General features: G+C 45.3%; 2 protein-coding genes across 2 annotated transcripts; both read right to left on the bottom strand.

The window, feature by feature from the left end:
* Positions 1–237: 237 nt before the first annotated feature.
* prf1.5 (perforin 1.5) lies at positions 238–5,697 on the bottom strand. The gene is made up of 5 exons (XM_080004499.1): positions 5,510–5,697; positions 4,852–5,126; positions 3,886–4,157; positions 3,341–3,482; positions 238–3,030 (listed from the first exon to the last, which is right to left on the bottom strand). Exons 2-5 carry the CDS (start codon positions 5,119–5,121, stop codon positions 2,143–2,145), a joined length of 1,572 nt encoding a protein of 523 aa, XP_079860625.1. The 5' UTR covers positions 5,122–5,126; positions 5,510–5,697; the 3' UTR covers positions 238–2,142.
* Positions 5,698–8,914: 3,217 nt separating this feature from the next.
* mpeg1.1 (macrophage expressed 1, tandem duplicate 1) lies at positions 8,915–13,646 on the bottom strand (the record flags this gene model as incomplete). Its single annotated transcript, XM_080004198.1, has 2 exons — positions 8,915–10,591; positions 13,194–13,646. The coding sequence occupies 2 exons, from the start codon at positions 13,644–13,646 to the stop codon at positions 8,915–8,917; spliced, it is 2,130 nt and encodes a 709-aa protein (XP_079860324.1).
* Between the last annotated feature and the right edge of the window lie 4,021 nt (positions 13,647–17,667).

Genomic DNA, 17,667 nt, shown 5'->3' with positions numbered 1-17,667 from the left:
TCCGTGAGTTCACGGCGTGGTCGTAGGAGGCGCGGTGGCTCAGGGGCTGGCACTGGTGTCTCGCGGCGAAAAGCGTCGTGGGTTCCAGCCCGACGGCGACCCTTCTGTGCAGAGTTTCAGGTCTACCAAGATGACAGCACCTCCGATGGTTCATCTGTGCTTGAGTCATCTTATATCACAGGTAAATTCAGTTGTGAACTGGAGGATAAACGGAATAAAACTGTAATGGTTAAATTGAGCTATATTTTATTCAAAACCGCGTTTGTACATTATTTTCCTTCAAGAACAGTGATGCACCAAGGAAGCAACCTAATTTAGAGTTTTGACCCAACTTGTGGGCAAATGAATGTCCCCAACCACCGGGTGCCCATGGAAAGTTAAGTTATAATAAAGCGGACACTGCTGTGAGCATATTAATGGCTGGGATGTGCACTCATTCTGATTTGGCTTTTACCCTTTTACATTATATATATATATATATATAGATAGATAGATAGATAGATATATATGTATATGCTTTTATATGTTTCAACTGTTAAAATCATTTCCAAAAACTAGCAAAACAGTAAAGGTAATAATCACAGTACAAGCACGTCAACCCCAATACATGTTCTTGGTCGTTCTGATCTACGTTATTTTTTTATTTTTTATTATTTTTTTTATTATATTCTTGCTTTTCTTTTCTTCTGGTGTTGGGCTCCGAGATTACTTTTTATGGGGTAAACGTTTGGTGAAGTCTGCGAGTCAGGTACAGTATAAAGACACAGGCTGTAACTTAAAATTGCTCAGTGTTCCAGAGTTGGACGCAAACATTCCGAATTCTGTTGAACAGATGGCAATGTGTTTATTTTCTGATTAAATATAATTTCCCGAAACCTCTAATTACTCTTTTTAAAGTTTTGTTTTCTTTGACACGATCCAGAGTTTCCACCGTGTCGCATACGTTTGTGACTCAGCACTACAATTGGTTTATCACATCTTTGCCTTACATGTATGGTGTATTAGTATTGGTGTTATTGCAGTTTTTTCTTCCGATCTTTTGGAAGATTGATCTCCTGTTGCTTCCATATGTATCCCTATAACTTTTGGGTATACATTTTTCGGGAGTATTTGAGGTAGCTTAATAACAGTAACTGCTAATTACCGCAACCTTTCCAAATGTTTCACTGCTAATACTATTCACTATCAACCTAATTTAATTCTGACGCTATCCTCTTAGGCCTAGGGCAGGGGTCGGGAACCTTTTTGGCTGGGAGAGCCATAAAAGCCAAATGTTTCTAAATGTATTTCCTTGTGAGCCATATAATATTTAATAAAATTGAATGCAACTTGATGCGTGCATTTTTTAAGTAAGGCATACATTTTTAACGTAAAACACATCTCTGTGTACTTAAAAAAGCACTATATATAATACATTTCTCTTTATTCTTCTTAATAATATTGTCATTATACTGTGGCTAACCAATAATAAATGAAATACTTTTTATCATTAATGCGACTTGTGGTGCTGCATGGTTTTGCTGATGGCCTTGTAGTCTGGCTCATACGTAGTGAGGTTGAGCTTCATGCTGCGTTGAGGCTTCCATCAGTTCAACGTGAGCGTAGGTTGCTCTTCATGTTTCTGAGACGCCAGAAAGACTGCTCACATGCGTATGTAGAGCCAAACATGGTCCATACGGCAATACACGCTGCATTGTGTGCTATGTGACGGGAAGCTCGTTCCAAGTTTTAAGTACTGGTCTTCAGGTTCAAGTTCAAGAGATTATTTGTCACATACATGTTGAAGTTTTTTTCCATTTCTGTCCCCTTGTGTTCAGCTGATTGTCTGTCGTCCACAGCCGGTGCTTGACTACGCCCCTTGTCCGCCACATTTACAGTATATTTTGAGTTTTATTTTCAAAATTGTAATTTCTCTTACCTGTTTTACTTGAAAGTGACACCGAATAATTATTTATTGCTTGTTGAAGTGTGATGAAAAATTTTAGCTCAAAATTGTCTTCGAGCCATATACCGTCATCGAAAGAGCCATAATTCGCTCACGAGACATAGGTTCCCGACACGTGGCCTAGGGTATACTATCCTAAATGATCCTAATAGACATGTGAAATAGAAAACGTAAAAACGGAGAATGCGTCCATCAGTTCACTCAGCCCTGGGAGAGTAGCGTCCACACCTGAACCCTGTAAGGTGCGGGTCGCACGTTGTGGTATAAGTGAAATACAGAACGCCTTTACTCAGCTGACAGCTCAGGGAGTGGGTCCCCCGCTCCGGAAAAACGACACATATCCCTGCAACATCGTTATAAAACACATCCTTGTCCCAGACCTCGAACCTCAGCGGGTGCCCCAGCTCCACCGAGCCAAAGTTGTACGACGCGTTCCAAACCGGGTCGTTGTTGTCCATCAACGTCTCCGTCTCCTCGTACATGCCGTTGTAAAATATCTTCACGTAGGCGTCTGTTTTCGTGAACGTGTCTGCCCTCAGGCCCGCCGCTCGATGGATCTCCAATCTGAGGCTCCCCCTTCCGGCCCTGAGGGGACAGCAGTTGAGGTCCAGGTTGGGAGTAGGGGAGCAGTTCTTGGACCCGAGGTGGTCTTCTTGAAGCCGATTCTCCCGGATATACGCGGTGACCGAGCTCTTCAGGTTCTCCTTGACCTCCGGGTCCTCCACCAGATGGTGCAGGGGGAAGATGCCGTAGGAAACCACGTCGGGGTTGTCGTGGAGGCTGCTCATCCAGCTGTGGTAGGACTCCGATGGATCCTCGTGATAAAGGATATCTGGGAAATACCTGTCCCCGCCAATGACTTCGATATTATGGGTCATAAAACCCTTGTAGAAGCCCGTGCTCATATTCCCCTTCAGGAGGTTGTCGCATTTGTTGGAGTAGGACACGTTGGCCGGCAGGAAACCCAGCACCACCTTGAGTTCAATGTTCAGGCAGTTCTTGATCTCTGACTCGGAGAAACCCTTCAGGGTGGCCAGACAGGTTCTGAAGGCGGTGACTCGCCTCACCTTACCGCCAAGATGGACCTGCAAAATACAGTGTGTGCCCGGACACAGATTGTCAGACCGTCGGCGCCCGGGCACAAACACCAGAAAGGGATTTCACTTCATGGGGTTTGGCAGTAAAACATTTCAAAGAATAAATGTCAGCAATGAAAAGGTCAACAAGTGGCTTTAGGATTGTAGGGAGAGGTGTCTTCTCCAAACGGTCACAGACATGGGGTTACTAGTTAGTTGTACGGAGGTTTGGTGTGAATCTCCTCAAGTGCAGGACAATTCAAGTGATCGGACACGGATGCCCAAATTGCCAGTTCCTAGGGCCTCGACACCTACTGACCTGGTGGATGTAGTGTGTTCCATACGTGTCAATCAGCCGCCGGTACAGTGCTCTGTTCTGGCCCCAGTTTAAGCTCCTCGGAAGTCGTTTGAGGTGTTTGGCGAACTCCTCGCTGAGCTGTGGGTGGTCAGCCAGCCTGTAACTGAGAGAACCAAACAGGAGTCTTAACCACAACACAAGATTTAACATTGAACAACGAATAGTTTGCGTTGTTCCTCGAGTCCTCTTTGATTTCAAAAGCTGAATAAGCAATATAATGCACCATAGCGGCTTGCTCAGTATACATTGAATTGAGGCTCTTTTTTATTTTTATTTTATTTTTTTAAGGCTTTTAAAATCACAACACTAATCAGAAAATCCATTTTTGCACTGCAGTTCATTACTAACAGTTGGTTTCTAGGCACCATATTATATGGCGTGGGCACTTATTTGGTGAGGTTTCTACATTCTGGCAGTAATCACACATACTGCCTCAGTTATTTTGACACGACTGGAAAATGACATAAATGACCATCAGTTAACCTACCGTACGGTTGACCTTTTACCTGTAGTAGGTGCAGCTGATCTCATGGATCGCAAAGGTGGCCTTGTCCACGCTGTGCTGGGAACGAGCAAACTTAGCCATGTCTGAGCGGCTCCCCCCCAGCACTGCCTTGCCCATGTCCTCCAGCCTGAGCCCCAGGCCCCAGTTGTTGTTGACCAGGGAGTTGGAGCTCCGCAGCAGGGAGTCCACAGAGTGGTGGAGGGCGCTAGAGAGCTGCTTGCTGCAGCGGCTGAAAGGGCGCCAGTCCAACACTGCTGCCGGGAGCCTCTCCGTCTGCAGGGCAGCAGAAAGAGAAGGAAACACATGATTATGAGTGGAGCAGGGAGTGTGTAACGGAAGTGGTATAAACCTAGGAATGTAAGGAGGGGAGACAGGAGGGTTGGGTGGAGGCACGAATGGAGGCAGGATAGATTAAAGTGGAGATCCGTACGGTTGTTTTGTCAAGACGTCCTCTACTTGATCCCATATATTTTTATTTTTTTTGAATGGAGCTTTTTAAGAAACTTCCATTCCATGTATTTGCATTATGCATGTGCTCCTCTTAAATGCTGTTTCCATTGTTTGTGGCGGGGTCCGCCTCTCCTGGCAAGAATGCAAGGATAGAATACGGGCAAGAAATGGATGGCAGCCGCTTGCCTGTCTGTGCTCAGTCAACTGTCTGGATGAAGAAATATCTCCACCGTCTCAACTGACAAAAGAAAACAAAACGAAAGAGGGCAATCTTTGGCGACAAGACAGTGACTGTCTTAGAGCAAAGACGAGGGTTAAACCCGGATGTTTAGGGAAGAACATTTGACTGTCTGATGCACTTCTGGGACTTTCAATGCAATCCACCCAACACAGATGATCTGATGATTTCCACTTCAAAATGAAAGAATACAATGACAAGATATCATATAATGATAGAGCACATTGTGAAAGGCAGAAACAAAACACTGGTCCTTGTTTATTGCCGGTTGCTTCTCACCTGTCCCGCGTGGAAGCGGTTGTGGCAGAGCGTACAGGTACGGTTGTCACTCAGGTGAGCCTTCACGTTGATGACGTACGCCCCGGTCCGGCGCATCCGCACCACGTCGAAGCCCTCCCCTGCCAGGTTGTGGCCCGGGACAAAAGGGGCCTTTTCACACTCTGGTCCGGAGCCCAGCCAGCAACCCTGGGCCCCTCGGAAAAGCAGTGCTATTGGCAAAGCCATCACGACCAGGAAGAAGCTGCTGCCTCGTAAAACCTCAGTTCCCATGGCGACTGCAATGGAAACCATCCCACTGGATATAAGGTAAAGAAATCCTCCTGTCTCTTTTAGTGTCTTGTTAGAAATGTCAGTTTTAAAGTGGTAAATGGCAGGAAGAATTTATCTTAGATGGATTGTGTGTGTGTACGTGGATGCGTGCATGCATGCGTGTGCGCGTGTGTGTGTGTGTGTGTGTGTGTGTGTGTGTGTGTAGGCGTGTGCGTGTGCGTGTGTGTGTGTGTGTGTGTGTATTCTAGAGGAATCAAGGGCACGTTTCTAATCCTCTTTCTCTCCTCAAACTGGAGCATGCAGTCTCACCACAGCTGTTGTGTCGACTTGAAGAGAGAACCTGAGTATTCGCCGAGCATTGAAAGATTGAAGGGGGATAAAGTCTTACCTTGCGTGCGTTTTCCCCTGCCGTTGCCTCCGTCTGTCCGATTGCCTTTTTGTTTTTTATTTTTTTCCGCATGAGGCAGTGTGAGGCAGAGTTGTTTTGCACCCCCAGAAATGCCTGTAGATTTAAAACATGTGAAAAAGCAGCAGCTGTGGCTGTGCAGAGCAGCAGGTCCAGGCGGCTGGGAAGGAGTCGGGCTGACACACTTTGGTTTGAGCCGGCTGCACTCCTTCTCTGAAAGACACAGAGGGAGTTGCCCCGCCCCAGGACTGTCTATTCATCCTTCTTCCTCCCTCTCTCCCTCTCTCTCTCGCTCTCTCTCTCTCTCTCTCTCTCTCTCTCTCTCTCTCTCTCTCTCCCCCCCTCTCTCATGCACTCGGTCTCTTTCTCTCGTGATGCCTCCCTGGCTTTCTTATCCCTTTTTTTCCCCCTGAGGTCAAGCAGATTTCCTCAGCATGACTGGTTTTGTTTTGATTTTCTGTGTGTGTGTGTGTGTGTGTGTGTGCGCGCATGCGTGAGTCCATGTGCGTGACAGAGAGAGAGAGAGAGAGAGAAAAAAGCAGGAGGGGATGGAGGGCAACGATTTGGACAGTCCTTACGGGAAGTGTATGTGTCTGTGTATGCGTGTGTGTGCGCCACTTGTCTGCATTTGGGCGTCTGTGTGTGTGTACTTGGAGGCTTTGGCATTCGTGTGTGTGTGTCTGTGTGTGTGTGTGTCTGTTTGTGTGTACGCTTGTATGCATTTGTGTGTGCTTGCTTCTCTGCATTTGTGTGTTTGTGTGTGTGTACGCTTCTATGCATTTGTGTGTGCTTGCTTCTCTGCATTTGTGTGTGTGTGTGTGTGTGTGTGTGTGTGTGTGTGTGTGTGTGCGTGTGTGTGTGTGTGTGTGTGTGTGTGTGTGTGTGTGTGTGTGTGGGGTGTGAGGCAGTGTGTCTGTGTGCTGATAACCAAACCAAACCTCGCCGTCAGCGCCTCCATTGTCCGTCCACGGAAGAGATTGGAATGGCGGTGGTTTTCTGGGTCAGGGTTAGGAACGATGAGCCGTACGTGAAGGAACCATTATTCACATGGAGCCGGATAAAACTTCGAAACACCTCGTTCATAATATATCAACTTGAGGAAGCATACCTTTCGTGCCGCTCCAGTGATTTCAATCGGAAGTGTGGTATTTTACCTCCTTAAATCCTGCAGATAATAGTGATGTTTCAAAGCCCCGGTGCGTTATTTATTCCAATCCAGCAGCACATCTGGTTTGGTCTCAACCTCCGCGCCCTGCATTACATCTGAGTCACACCCTCTAAAGCACCGCAGACAGTTATGTCACTTGGAGAATTGTGGTTCCACTATGTCTCATTAGTATCAGGTGACCATTTCCAAAAGTATTTAGGAGGATTGAGGCGTTTCACCTCTAAATCTTTATATTTAGTGATGTAGTGAGTACATTTAGTGCTATCTAGGAATGTATTCGTGATGATTGATGAACATCCATGCTTCACAGAGAGAGATTAAATAAGAATAAACCGAGTGCAGACTGCCTTTGTATATTCAAATACAACAAGAGTATATTGTTTCAATTAAATATATTTCAAATGTTATTATTGTTGTTATTTAGGGGCTCCTTGTTGTGATTGCGCTGACTTTTTTTTATTTTTACTCGCAGCGTTTTTCGGGCTAAAAGTATCTGAAACAGGACGACAGCGGTAAGCACGGACATGGTTGAGGTCTCGTCAGAACCGGGACTTCTCAGACGTCTTGTCGTTCGGGTTCGATCGATATCGATCTGCATTAAGGGAAGAAATTAGTGGAAAAAGTTTTGTCATTTCATTCGTTTCAGGAGCAGGCCGCTTTGTGACATCATCATGCGCCGTTGTATCAGTCCAAGCTTCGTCTCTCGGAAGTCATTCGTATCCAGCCACTTGCGAGTGCGCCACCTAGACAGACAGCTTGAGCCTGCGCTGCGTTTAAAGGAAACTTAGAACGCTGTCACTCGTGCTGCGTCGATCGCACAGAGCAGAGAAACAACCATGTGACACGAACAGCCAATTGTACAGTAGGATCGCTGGCGCTTCCTCCCCTCTCTCCCCGGCTGGGCAGCGCGCAGCAGGGACGGGGCAGACCGCAGCTGACGTGGCGAGTCTTCTTCAAACGCCAATTTGAACTAGAACTCGCCCTGCTCCCAACCCGAGCCCGGTCGCCATCCCCGCGATTAAAGAAAGAATCCTCAAATTTCAGTGAGGTCTGGTGTGACACGGTCGCTCAGTCTGCTCCAACCGTCCCCGCGTATAATCACAGAGCGCTGATCCGGGAACCTCGGAAACCTGTAATTCATACCTAACATGACTAAACTCGATCCTGTGTTTTGCTGCCTGCAGCTATATCGTTCTTATTATTATTGCTTGTCGAAACCTAACGTCTAAGTATGCCCTATTGAGGATAAAACATTGCCATATTATTGGCAATGGTTTGTAATAGGTATTCCCAAAAGGCGCACTTATGCAATGGCGTTATGGTAACATCTGGACCATCAGATGGCACTGTGGTTTCACTGAAGTCAATGTAGCAACAGTCTGCTGGTTACCATGGCAATGATTTTAACCTTGAGCCAAGGTTGATGTTGCCAAGTTCAATATTGATGATCAATATTGCTTTTCTGCTCTTGTACTACTTGGTTTAGCATTTCAGGTTGCAATATTGTACAGTCAGTTAGCTGCTAAAACATTTATTTGGAAACGTAAAAACAAAAACCCCACAATGCAAAATACAGGAATAAGAAAAGTTGTACAAACTAAATTTTTAAATCAGTAAATTATACAGTTGTTACGGTTTGGATTAATATAAAGAGGGAGGAGTAAAAGTTACAAAAGACAAATATGATACTTATATATTTGATTAATACTCTAAATAATAAAGGTTTATCTTATCTTATCTTATCTTAAATAAGCCAGTTGTTATGCTCCAGCCTAGTTTTAACACCACAGCTCAAAATAAATAACTTATGCAACACCTGCAAGTAGGCCACCTTTAAATTTGCGAGCGGGCTTGCTGTATTTGAAAAAAGGCTAAATTCAAACTAATAATGCTGTTTACATTTCACGGGATGAACCAATTCTGGTCTCTGAAACAAGGCTTCTGTATCAGAGAACACCCCCCTTCTGAATCAGTACCGAGGCCCATATCAAACACAGATATTAACTGAGAGAAAAGCGACTGAAATTTCTGCTGTTTCAACAGAACATAAGTATGCTCAATGTCTCTTGTGGAGAAACAGTTTCTATGTCACTCTTCTTGATTAGGTTTGAATGAACAAATCACATATTTGAACAGAAGAGAAGGAGTCGGTACAAATTAGAAGCCTTTGAATTAACAAGAGAGTGTGAGTCAGCCGCACATCGCTTGGTGCTCAGCCACTATGCTCTATCCGTTTGTAGAGTCTCCTCCTCTGCGCCACTGCTCGCTTCTCCGTCTAGCTTCTCGTAACCCTGCACCCTGCCCCTCGTAGACCCAGACGGCCTCCTCCTCCTCCTTCTTATCAGTAGCAGCACACCCACGACCAGCAGGACCGACAAACCAATCACCCCAAAGGCCACCCCTGTCTTTGCTCCGTCGGTCAGGTGATTTGGTTGAAGCCGTCGTACAATGTCCTGTAGTTCATCTGGATTGACCAGTTTCCACACGTTGGTCCGTCCGACCCTGACCCAGCTCCTCTCGTCCTCGGTCATCACCACCACCGTGTTGGTGGCGAGGCGGCCCATCAAGGGCCGTTGCGTGAAAGGAGGGAGACGTATCGGCAGAAGTTGCCCGTCCGTGAACAACCCCGACTGGACGCAGTAGAGAATCTCGCAGCCATCGCTGACGGCGGCGAGGTGCTGGCTGAACTGCGGGGGGCAGCGACGCTGACTGCTTGCCAGCGGGTTCGTGGACTCGCAGCTGAAGAGGCCTCCGAAGGGAACGGCATACCTGGTGCCCATCTCATAGTCGTTACTCACGCAGAGCATCAGTCCGTCGGAGAGAAACCTCAGGGGAATGAAGTTCAGGGGGCAGCCCTTTGCTTTGGTCAGGGGGTTCAGGAGCGAGGGGCCATAGACTCCTCCAAACAGGAACCCTGAATTCTCCGGAGCCTCTCCTTTAGCAGAGCACCAGTAAGTGTTGATACGAGCCGAGCGAACGTAGTAGTTGTTCTGACACACCTGCCTGTGACACCTGAAAAACAAATAACAGGAATGCCCCTCTTCATGGCATTCGTACTTGTTGTAGGCCTGCTGTCTCACCTCCGATCGCAGCAAAGTGGGGGTGTAAGGTGAACGGCAAGAGTAGTCCCCTGTATCTGGGTTTTTCTGGGCCAAGTCCTGGCAAATTGGGTCTGCATCCGCGCTGATTTTGGTACACTCCTGATAGACGCCTCCAAAACTCAGGTTTGTGGAAGGGCCTTCGCAGGACTTGTCATCCACATTTGCTTGGAAGTTGAAGTTTTTGGAGTTTATGTCGACACAGCCGTGGCGTGTGTTGACCGCGTAGTACCGCTCTATGGCCCGGTTCACTGAACGTGCCACCTTGCCAACTGTGGGCTCCGGCAGATCAGGGAAGGTGTTCACATTGATAAAGTAGTGTAGTGGTAATCCTGAGCGGTCGACCCCGACCAGGTTGTTCCTGGTGTTCTCCTGCCATTTCTGTAGCGTCATGCCGGGGTAAAACGGTATACCGCCGTGACTCTGGATCAGAGAGTACTGGATGTTGGACTGGTACGTCTGAAGCACTGAGCTCTGTTGGGTGTTTGTGCTGCTGATGTCGAACTTGAGTTTGTCAAAGAAGTTGAAGCCGGCCAGCGCTGTGACGGAGATGCTTTGCGATGCACTGTCAGACACATAGGAGGAACGAAGATAGTCTTCCTGTACAAGAGAGGCCCCGGCGTCGACGCTGGTGATCACGTGGGTTCCAAAGTCGAGCACCATCTTCTCCGAAAGGAAGGCCGTGTTCCTGGTTTGATTGTTTTCAATGGCGTCTGCGATCTGTGCCACTTGCCAAGCGAAGCGGGCGTCCATGGTGAAATCAGGATAAGCTTTTACAGTGTAGATCAAGTTACGGACCTGAAAGATTGATTTGAATGTCAGCATTGTGAGCATTTTATACGCTGCCATAGAGTTGGTGTTTTCAGTTGCCTAAATCCCGAAATCACATTGATCAACCAGTGGTTCTCAAATTGTGGGGCGGGGTCCCTAGGTGGGGTGCCGATCTATTGCAAGGGGGCACAGCAATGCCATAAAAAGTGCTGCTTTTATGGAATATGAAAAGCCTTTAGTTCCATAATTCGCATATATTTCAACATGATTTACATTAAAAACGTGTGTGTTTTTTGCCATTTTAAAGGGCTAAAACCACATAGAAAACATCGATTTTTATGCCGCTATTTCCATAGGGGAATGAGCCCTTCCTCCTGCCAGTACGTTCAAAGTTTGTGAAACCAATCAGTGAAGAGTAAAGCCAGACCAAAGCGACGCACGGATGAAAGGTGCTGCCATTGTCAGGCTGTAGGTCTGTGTTGTCTTTACAGTATGAATGGTACAGGACTCACATTCAGAGGATTATGTGACAGCAAAGAAGCCTCCGAGAAGACATTCTCCCTCAATGTCCTTCAGCATTAACAATCACGTGAATGATGATCAAAATGACTGTAGCCTATGCTACAAACAATTAACAAGCAGCAACTTTCTGTTTTATTTTCTTGGGTATAACAAAGAATGAGGTACATTCTTGGGAACTAAATGACAGGGGGGTTCAGAAATTGTGTCAAGAGATGTGCAATACACTTAGTACTATCTGGTTCCTATTTATGGTGACTATTATTATTTTTTTGTTGTTGTTGTATGTTTCTATATATTTTATATTGTTTATAGTGTGTTCTTGATATGCTGTTTATTTTCTGCCGTCCCATTTTTGCTGCTGGAACGATGTAAATTTCCCCGTTGTTCCCGGTTTATCTTATCTTATCTTATCTTAAATGGGGTAGGGAGATGTAATGGGATATCAGTAGGATAAGAAACACTCTTGTATAGAGCCACACAACCATTTGGTGTGTGTGTGTGTGTGTGTGTGTGTGTGTGTGTGTGTGTGTGTGTGTGTGTGTGTGTGTGTGTGTGTGTGTGTGTGTGTGTGTGTGTGTGTGTGTGTGTGTTCGTGTGTGTGTGTGTGTTCGTGTGTGTGTGTGTGCGTGCGTGCTTGTCCACTGAAATCTCTCAAACTTACATGTTTTAACCTTCCAAGATGAGACCTTACCGAAGAAGATGTGTAAGATGTAAACGGAAAACAAATCAGGTTTTATTCCAATTAGTATGTGAATTGTATTGGAATCCTCGCTTGGCACCCCGCTGCCATGGCAGGATTGGATTTTTAAACAATGGAGTGCCATCTAGTGGACATAAAAGATTGTGGGAGAAACTGTGGGGTGTCGCTTATGAATTGTTTGTAGCAGAGGCTACAGTCATTTTGATCGTCATTTGATCGTTCACCCATGCGTCGCTTTGGCCTGGCTTTACTCCTCACTGATCGTTACGCAAACTGTGAACGTAGCGGCATAAGGAAGTGCTCGTTGCCCCGTGGGGAGAACGCCGTGAAAAGTGCGCGTTTTGACGAATAATCGCAGTTTATTCGTCAAAGCGCGCACTTTTGCGCCGTTTCAGGCGTTCAAAAACGGCGTAAAAGACAACGTGCGCTTCTAGTGTAAATCGCGTTAAAATAGATTCGAATCATGGCACTAAAGGCTTTCCATATATACATGTTTGGAAACACGCTCAAATTAAAAAAAAAACGAAAACTTTTGAGGGATTTGTAAAGGTGTTGAACGGGCATTGTGAAGTACTGCGCATGCGTTTCAAGTGGGTTCGCTTTGCTGCTTTGCGCTTTTGAGTCTTGTGGCAATTATCATTTTATTTGAAGAAAATTCATTTATTATTATTATTATTACCTGTATAATAATAATAATAATAATAATTATTATTATTATTATTATTATTATTATTTATTTATTTATTTATTTTAAATTATTATTATTATTATAATTAAAATAATTACCGGAATCAATTGTATTTTATACATTTTAAATCGAGTGGCTTATTAACGACGCGCTCGCATTGCATGTGCTTGGATCATGGCCCCACGAACACACTAATTATTCATGAGATTTATTGAGTTTATGGGCTGTGGACACGTGTCACAATACATTTACATGTATTAACGTCTTTACGGGTTTTGTGTTTGCTGTTCAATGCCTAAAAAGGCAAATAAACCTCTCGAATCTTGAGTCTTGATCCTGAATCTAAAGTAGTGGTTAGAAGTCACAGAAAGAGGGTTGGATCATGATGGGAGAACCACTGGTTGAGACGCAGCCGCTTAAACAAACAAACGTGTTCCTGACCATGACACACTGAAATAACACTTTAATATTTTTTATGAGCTGAACATTTCATAGTCGTTTCAATGGGTTTTCCATAATAATTGAGCAACGAACGACACCCAATAGCAGTTGTTGCATGAGCAAACAGTGTCCCCTGGAATGCTTGACATAAATCATTTGTCAAAATTGCATGTATACAGTATTCTTATTTGGGGCATGACTACTTGAAAAGTCATTTTGGGATCAGAAGTGGATTTTAATTGTTAAATACTGACGGTGAGGTCAACTAAGCAACTTACCTGCACTCTGGCCGTGGTGGAGGCCTGTTGGACCTGGTGGGTCTTCATCCTCTGGTTCTCAGTGGAAAACTTTGCGTTGAGCACGGACAGGAAGGAAATATCTGAATTGATGGTGAAAGCGGTGGAGCTCTTCTCCTCTAGCCAGGAACTGAGGAGCTCCGAGTTCGTCTCCACACCGGTCTCCTTCCGGGGGACGACGAAGACCTCATCCGGGATGAGGTAGAGCCCGTCCTCGGTGGCCTGGCACTGGGAGTAGCTGAGGTTCATCACCCGGCCCATGTCCATGTTCCGCAGGTTGTCCCAGCCTCCCCCCGGAAGCACCTCCAGGGCTGGGATGGAGAAGTTGGTGGAGGCGCTGCACCGACGCAGCCAGTTGTTTGGCCGGATGAGGGGGTGAGGGGAGCAGATCTGGAGGAGACAGAGGACCAGGAGGTCTGCTACGCTCCGTGCCATGGCTGCGAGTGAAATGAGAACCAGGAAAGTCCATCAAGACCTTTGAGGACAAAACAGGTTCCTCATTTATTTTGTGAAAATCATCACATGATGTACAGTAGGAGGGTTTGTTAAACCAGTGGAAACTGCACGATGGGAATTCACTCAAGACAAAACTTGTCCAAAGGGGAATTTTTCTTTCAGACTGGAAAGGAAAGTGAAAGGAAATCTTTAGTTCTTTAAACATCAAATCAATTCTATTAAAATCAAATTTATGATATATGACATTTGTTCTACTTCCCCATCATTAATTTTTTTGTTTATCAGATGTAACAACTAGATATGAAAGTAGGATTTAGAAGAAGGAAGTGAATATTTTCACGCGGCCTTGTCTTCTCACACGCACACGCGTCATTTGGCATTTCCCCAGAGTTTCCCCTAAATGCTCAGTGCTTGTCTGCTCTAGAACCCTGAGCCCGCTCAAACAACCCTGACTTGCTCTCCCATAAAAGCACCCAGTACCACCAGACAGGGCACTGGAAATACCCCCAGATAAGTGATAGTGATAGGGTTGTTCACAGACATTGCACAATAGATTTACGCAGCTCTTTTTCCCGCTGCCATCACCAACGCCGGGTTGATGGTATGATACTATGAAATACACTTTGAGCTAGAGACTAAAAGTATTTACCCATTTGTAAATAACTAGGCGCAGCAGATGATATCACAGCTCTTGCAAGCGCAGCCACCTGACAAACAGGAACAGCTTCTATTTTTTTTTTTTTTCCGTTTTTTTGTTTGTTTGGTTGGTTGGTTTGTTTCCTTGCCTTATAAAGAACAGAAAATTGTGCCATTTTATAATCTATGCCAGCAGTTCCCAAATGTTTTCATGGCAAGGCCCCCTTGGTAGACACACCCAGCCAAAAATACTGTACACACTTTATCTGACTGTAATACACTGTCATGCAATTGTATGTTTACCTATGGCTAACAAAAAAGCAGTTCCCACAATCGACCCAATTCCCCACCATAATCATATATTTTGTTATGTAATTATGCCTCTACTATGCTGTATCTCAGTGTAGCAGTGTTCTCCCCCTACCTCGAAAGAATTGCAGTGGGTCAACAGCAAAAAATAAAAACAATTTTTTATATAAAATTAATTTGTGATCAATCTTATTTGCGATTTTCTACATAAAAATAAATTATATATATAAATACTTGTTTTTTTTTAATCAAAATGACTCACATTGACCTTTTTTACTTGAGTAAAGGTTTATACGTACTTGCTTTTCAATGTACTTCAAGTTATTCAAATTACTTGTTATAACCAGGGTCCTGGTATTACAGAGCCTATAATACGGCATAAAATTATACTGTCCCCTTTTTCTTGTGCATATCCTCATTCCAACTAACACTTAAAGTTGGATATGTGTTGTCGTAGTCATTTTCAAGTGTGGACGTAATAACTCATCGACGAGCAGTTTGATAGATCCAGGCCCTGGTGCTGATGTATATAAAAGTACAAATCCTGATGTTTAAAAAGCAAATGTGTGTAAAGTAATGTGACTGCGCTATAAATGTAGTGGCGTAAAACGTATACACGATTTGAAATGTAGAGGAGAAAGGTTCACTGAAGAATACTGTACAAACTGTACAGCACTTGTTGTCATTCACTTTCCGCCAGGGTCGAGTCTCCACTTCTGGTGAACTCTGTGAAATAATTCGGTTTGTTGCTTCAGCCCCAGTAGATGGCGACACAAATGCATCGACATCTGAACCGTCTTGTTTTCATCCCGTGTGAAAGGAGGATAATCGTCACAGCAGCAGCATCACTATGGACTCGCAGACAGACCCTGATGCCGTGGTGCGTTTTGGGGCCAGATAAGGGAACAGAACCAAAGTGTGCCGCCACGCCCTCCATCCCTCACTGCTGTCACTGGTGATAAGATTACACCTCGCGGAGGGTTTTAACTCACCCACTGCAGCTCTGCAGCCAAAACAGGTTCAAAAACAAAATAATGTGCAAAACACACATTACTTCCCTGCCGGTCAGACTGTGTGATATCCTAGCTGTGCGTGGCGCGCGTAACGGCGCGCACCATATTTTGGGTGTGAGAAATTAGGGGCTCATTTTCTTTTGTCCTTGTCTATGATTTTTTTATTCGTGAAAAATAATAATTCCATGTTATCCTTCGTTCCCTACAACCAACTGGTTGGTTAATCCGATGGTTTTACGGGGCTGGATGAATAAAAAATAAAATAAATCCCCTTGACACTGCAGCGCAGCGTGCGTAAACCTAATTGGCGCTCCAGAAAATCATTATCAAAACCGCTGATAAAACATATCAAGAAAATCAAGTCATACTCCCAAATAAACTATTCCACAGCCTCCATCAAATTGGAACTCTGTTTTTATTTTTAGAAACGAGCGTGACATTAATTTGTATTTATGTATTCATAACTCTGGAACAGTGTTGTGATAATGTATACTATGGACGATTTTTTTTTTACATATTCGCTTAAAAATGAACAAATTATATTCATGACTCCTCCTAAAAGGCCTTATTATATGACATTTGTTTTTGACTACACCGGAAACTTTTCACCCATTTAATTGTGCATTGAAAAGTGCACGGCCAAAGAAACCCGAGCACCTGGCTCTGTAGAGCTTTGCGTAAAAGCTGGAGACACAAAAGAGACCCATAGACCATTATTGGATATGACAAGACATTTATTCTTCAAAACAGTTCCGCAAATGCCGTCGTAATTTGAAAAATGCATAATCTAAAACTAAAGTCACACTCAAGTGCATTGAATGAATTGGGAAGAGCAGTCCAACAAGCGCAGTTGAATGGGTTTTTTTCCGGCTGCAGCCTAGAGAGGTTTGGAGACCCTCCGCAGGGACCTCCTGGGGGCCCGCGGCGTCTTGGTCGCAGCGGCTCTCTTGGTTTTCTTGGGGCTCTTGGCCTTTCCCTTTTTGGTGGTAGATTTGGTCTGGCGGCTCACAGGTTGTGCTTTCTTTGCCGCCTTCGTGGCCCGCACCGTCTTCCTTGGAGGTGCCGGGAAGGTCCTGCTGCCGAGCGCGAAGGAGCCGTCGATCTGCAGCAGAGACCCGCTGGCCACCAGGCGCCGCAGGGTGCCGAGGAGGCGTTTGTCCTTCGCGGCCGCGTCGTAGCCTCCGGCTCGCAGGGTCTTCTTCAGGGCCGCCAGGGAGACGCCGCCGGGCCCCCGGTAGCCCGACGCCGCCTGCAGGATCAGGTCCGACACGGTGGGAGCCGGTGACTTCTTGGGGGTTGGTCCTCTTTTGGGAATTGCGGGGCCCCGAGTGGAAGACATCGCTGTCGCTCGTGGGTTCACTGGTTCCGGGGTTAGCTCCTAGATCCTGGCTGACTTCTGATCAGCTGCGTGAGAGGGTGACACACCTGGCCCCCACGCAGCACCGTTTATATAGCAACAGCGTGGACCGCGTGGGCCGAACGCCCTATGGCAGCCCTCCCTCTCCAAACCCGAGACTTGTGCGTTTGTCTGACCAAATTACGTTTCTGTTTAACCCTGTAAAGCCCAAATAAGGTAAGAGAGCTCGGGGAAAAGTTGGAGAATGTGTGAGTTCGGGACCAAATTCCTTAAAAAAAAAAAAAAAAAAAAAAAAAAAAAAAAAGAGGAATGTTGCAATGATTAATTAGCCATCAAGAGATATTAAGATAGCGAGAATATCTTTCGAAACCCCTTCGCCAGAACAATAAAAATATGTGCATTCTGAGAAAAGCACATGTATATTTTTGCGCCTTATAAAGTCAACGTTGTGGCAGAACAGGCGCCAGGTGGCAGCAGCAAACTGCGGCTGAATATGATGCGTTCAGGGACATAACAGAGTAAATTATAACATTTGGATATGATCAAATGATTTTGAACACTTTATATAGGATACCCTTTGGGAGCAGTTGGCTGGCTGTTGAACGTGACGGTTATGCATATCCGCTGTGTATGAACTCAATATGGAAATGTCGTCCAACTTCAAACAAGGACCTTAACATTTGTC

This window comes from Zeus faber (genome assembly GCF_960531495.2).
Source record: "Zeus faber genome assembly, chromosome: 7".
Taxonomy (NCBI): Eukaryota; Metazoa; Chordata; class Actinopteri; order Zeiformes; family Zeidae; genus Zeus; species Zeus faber.
The sequence above is the reverse complement of the archived record's forward strand: the minus strand, read 5'-3'. Positions and strand labels throughout refer to the sequence as shown.

Coding starts and splice junctions, on each gene's coding strand:
- prf1.5 (XM_080004499.1), bottom strand. CDS start 5,121: ATGGGAACTGAGGTTTTACGAGGCAGCAGCTTCTTCCTGGTCGTGATG. Junction 4,158..4,851: donor ACCGCTTCCACGCGGGACAG/GTGAGAAGCAAC, acceptor GCTGCCCTGCAG/ACGGAGAGGCTCCCGGCAGC. Junction 3,031..3,340: donor GAACACACTACATCCACCAG/GTCAGTAGGTGT, acceptor TGTATTTTGCAG/GTCCATCTTGGCGGTAAGGT.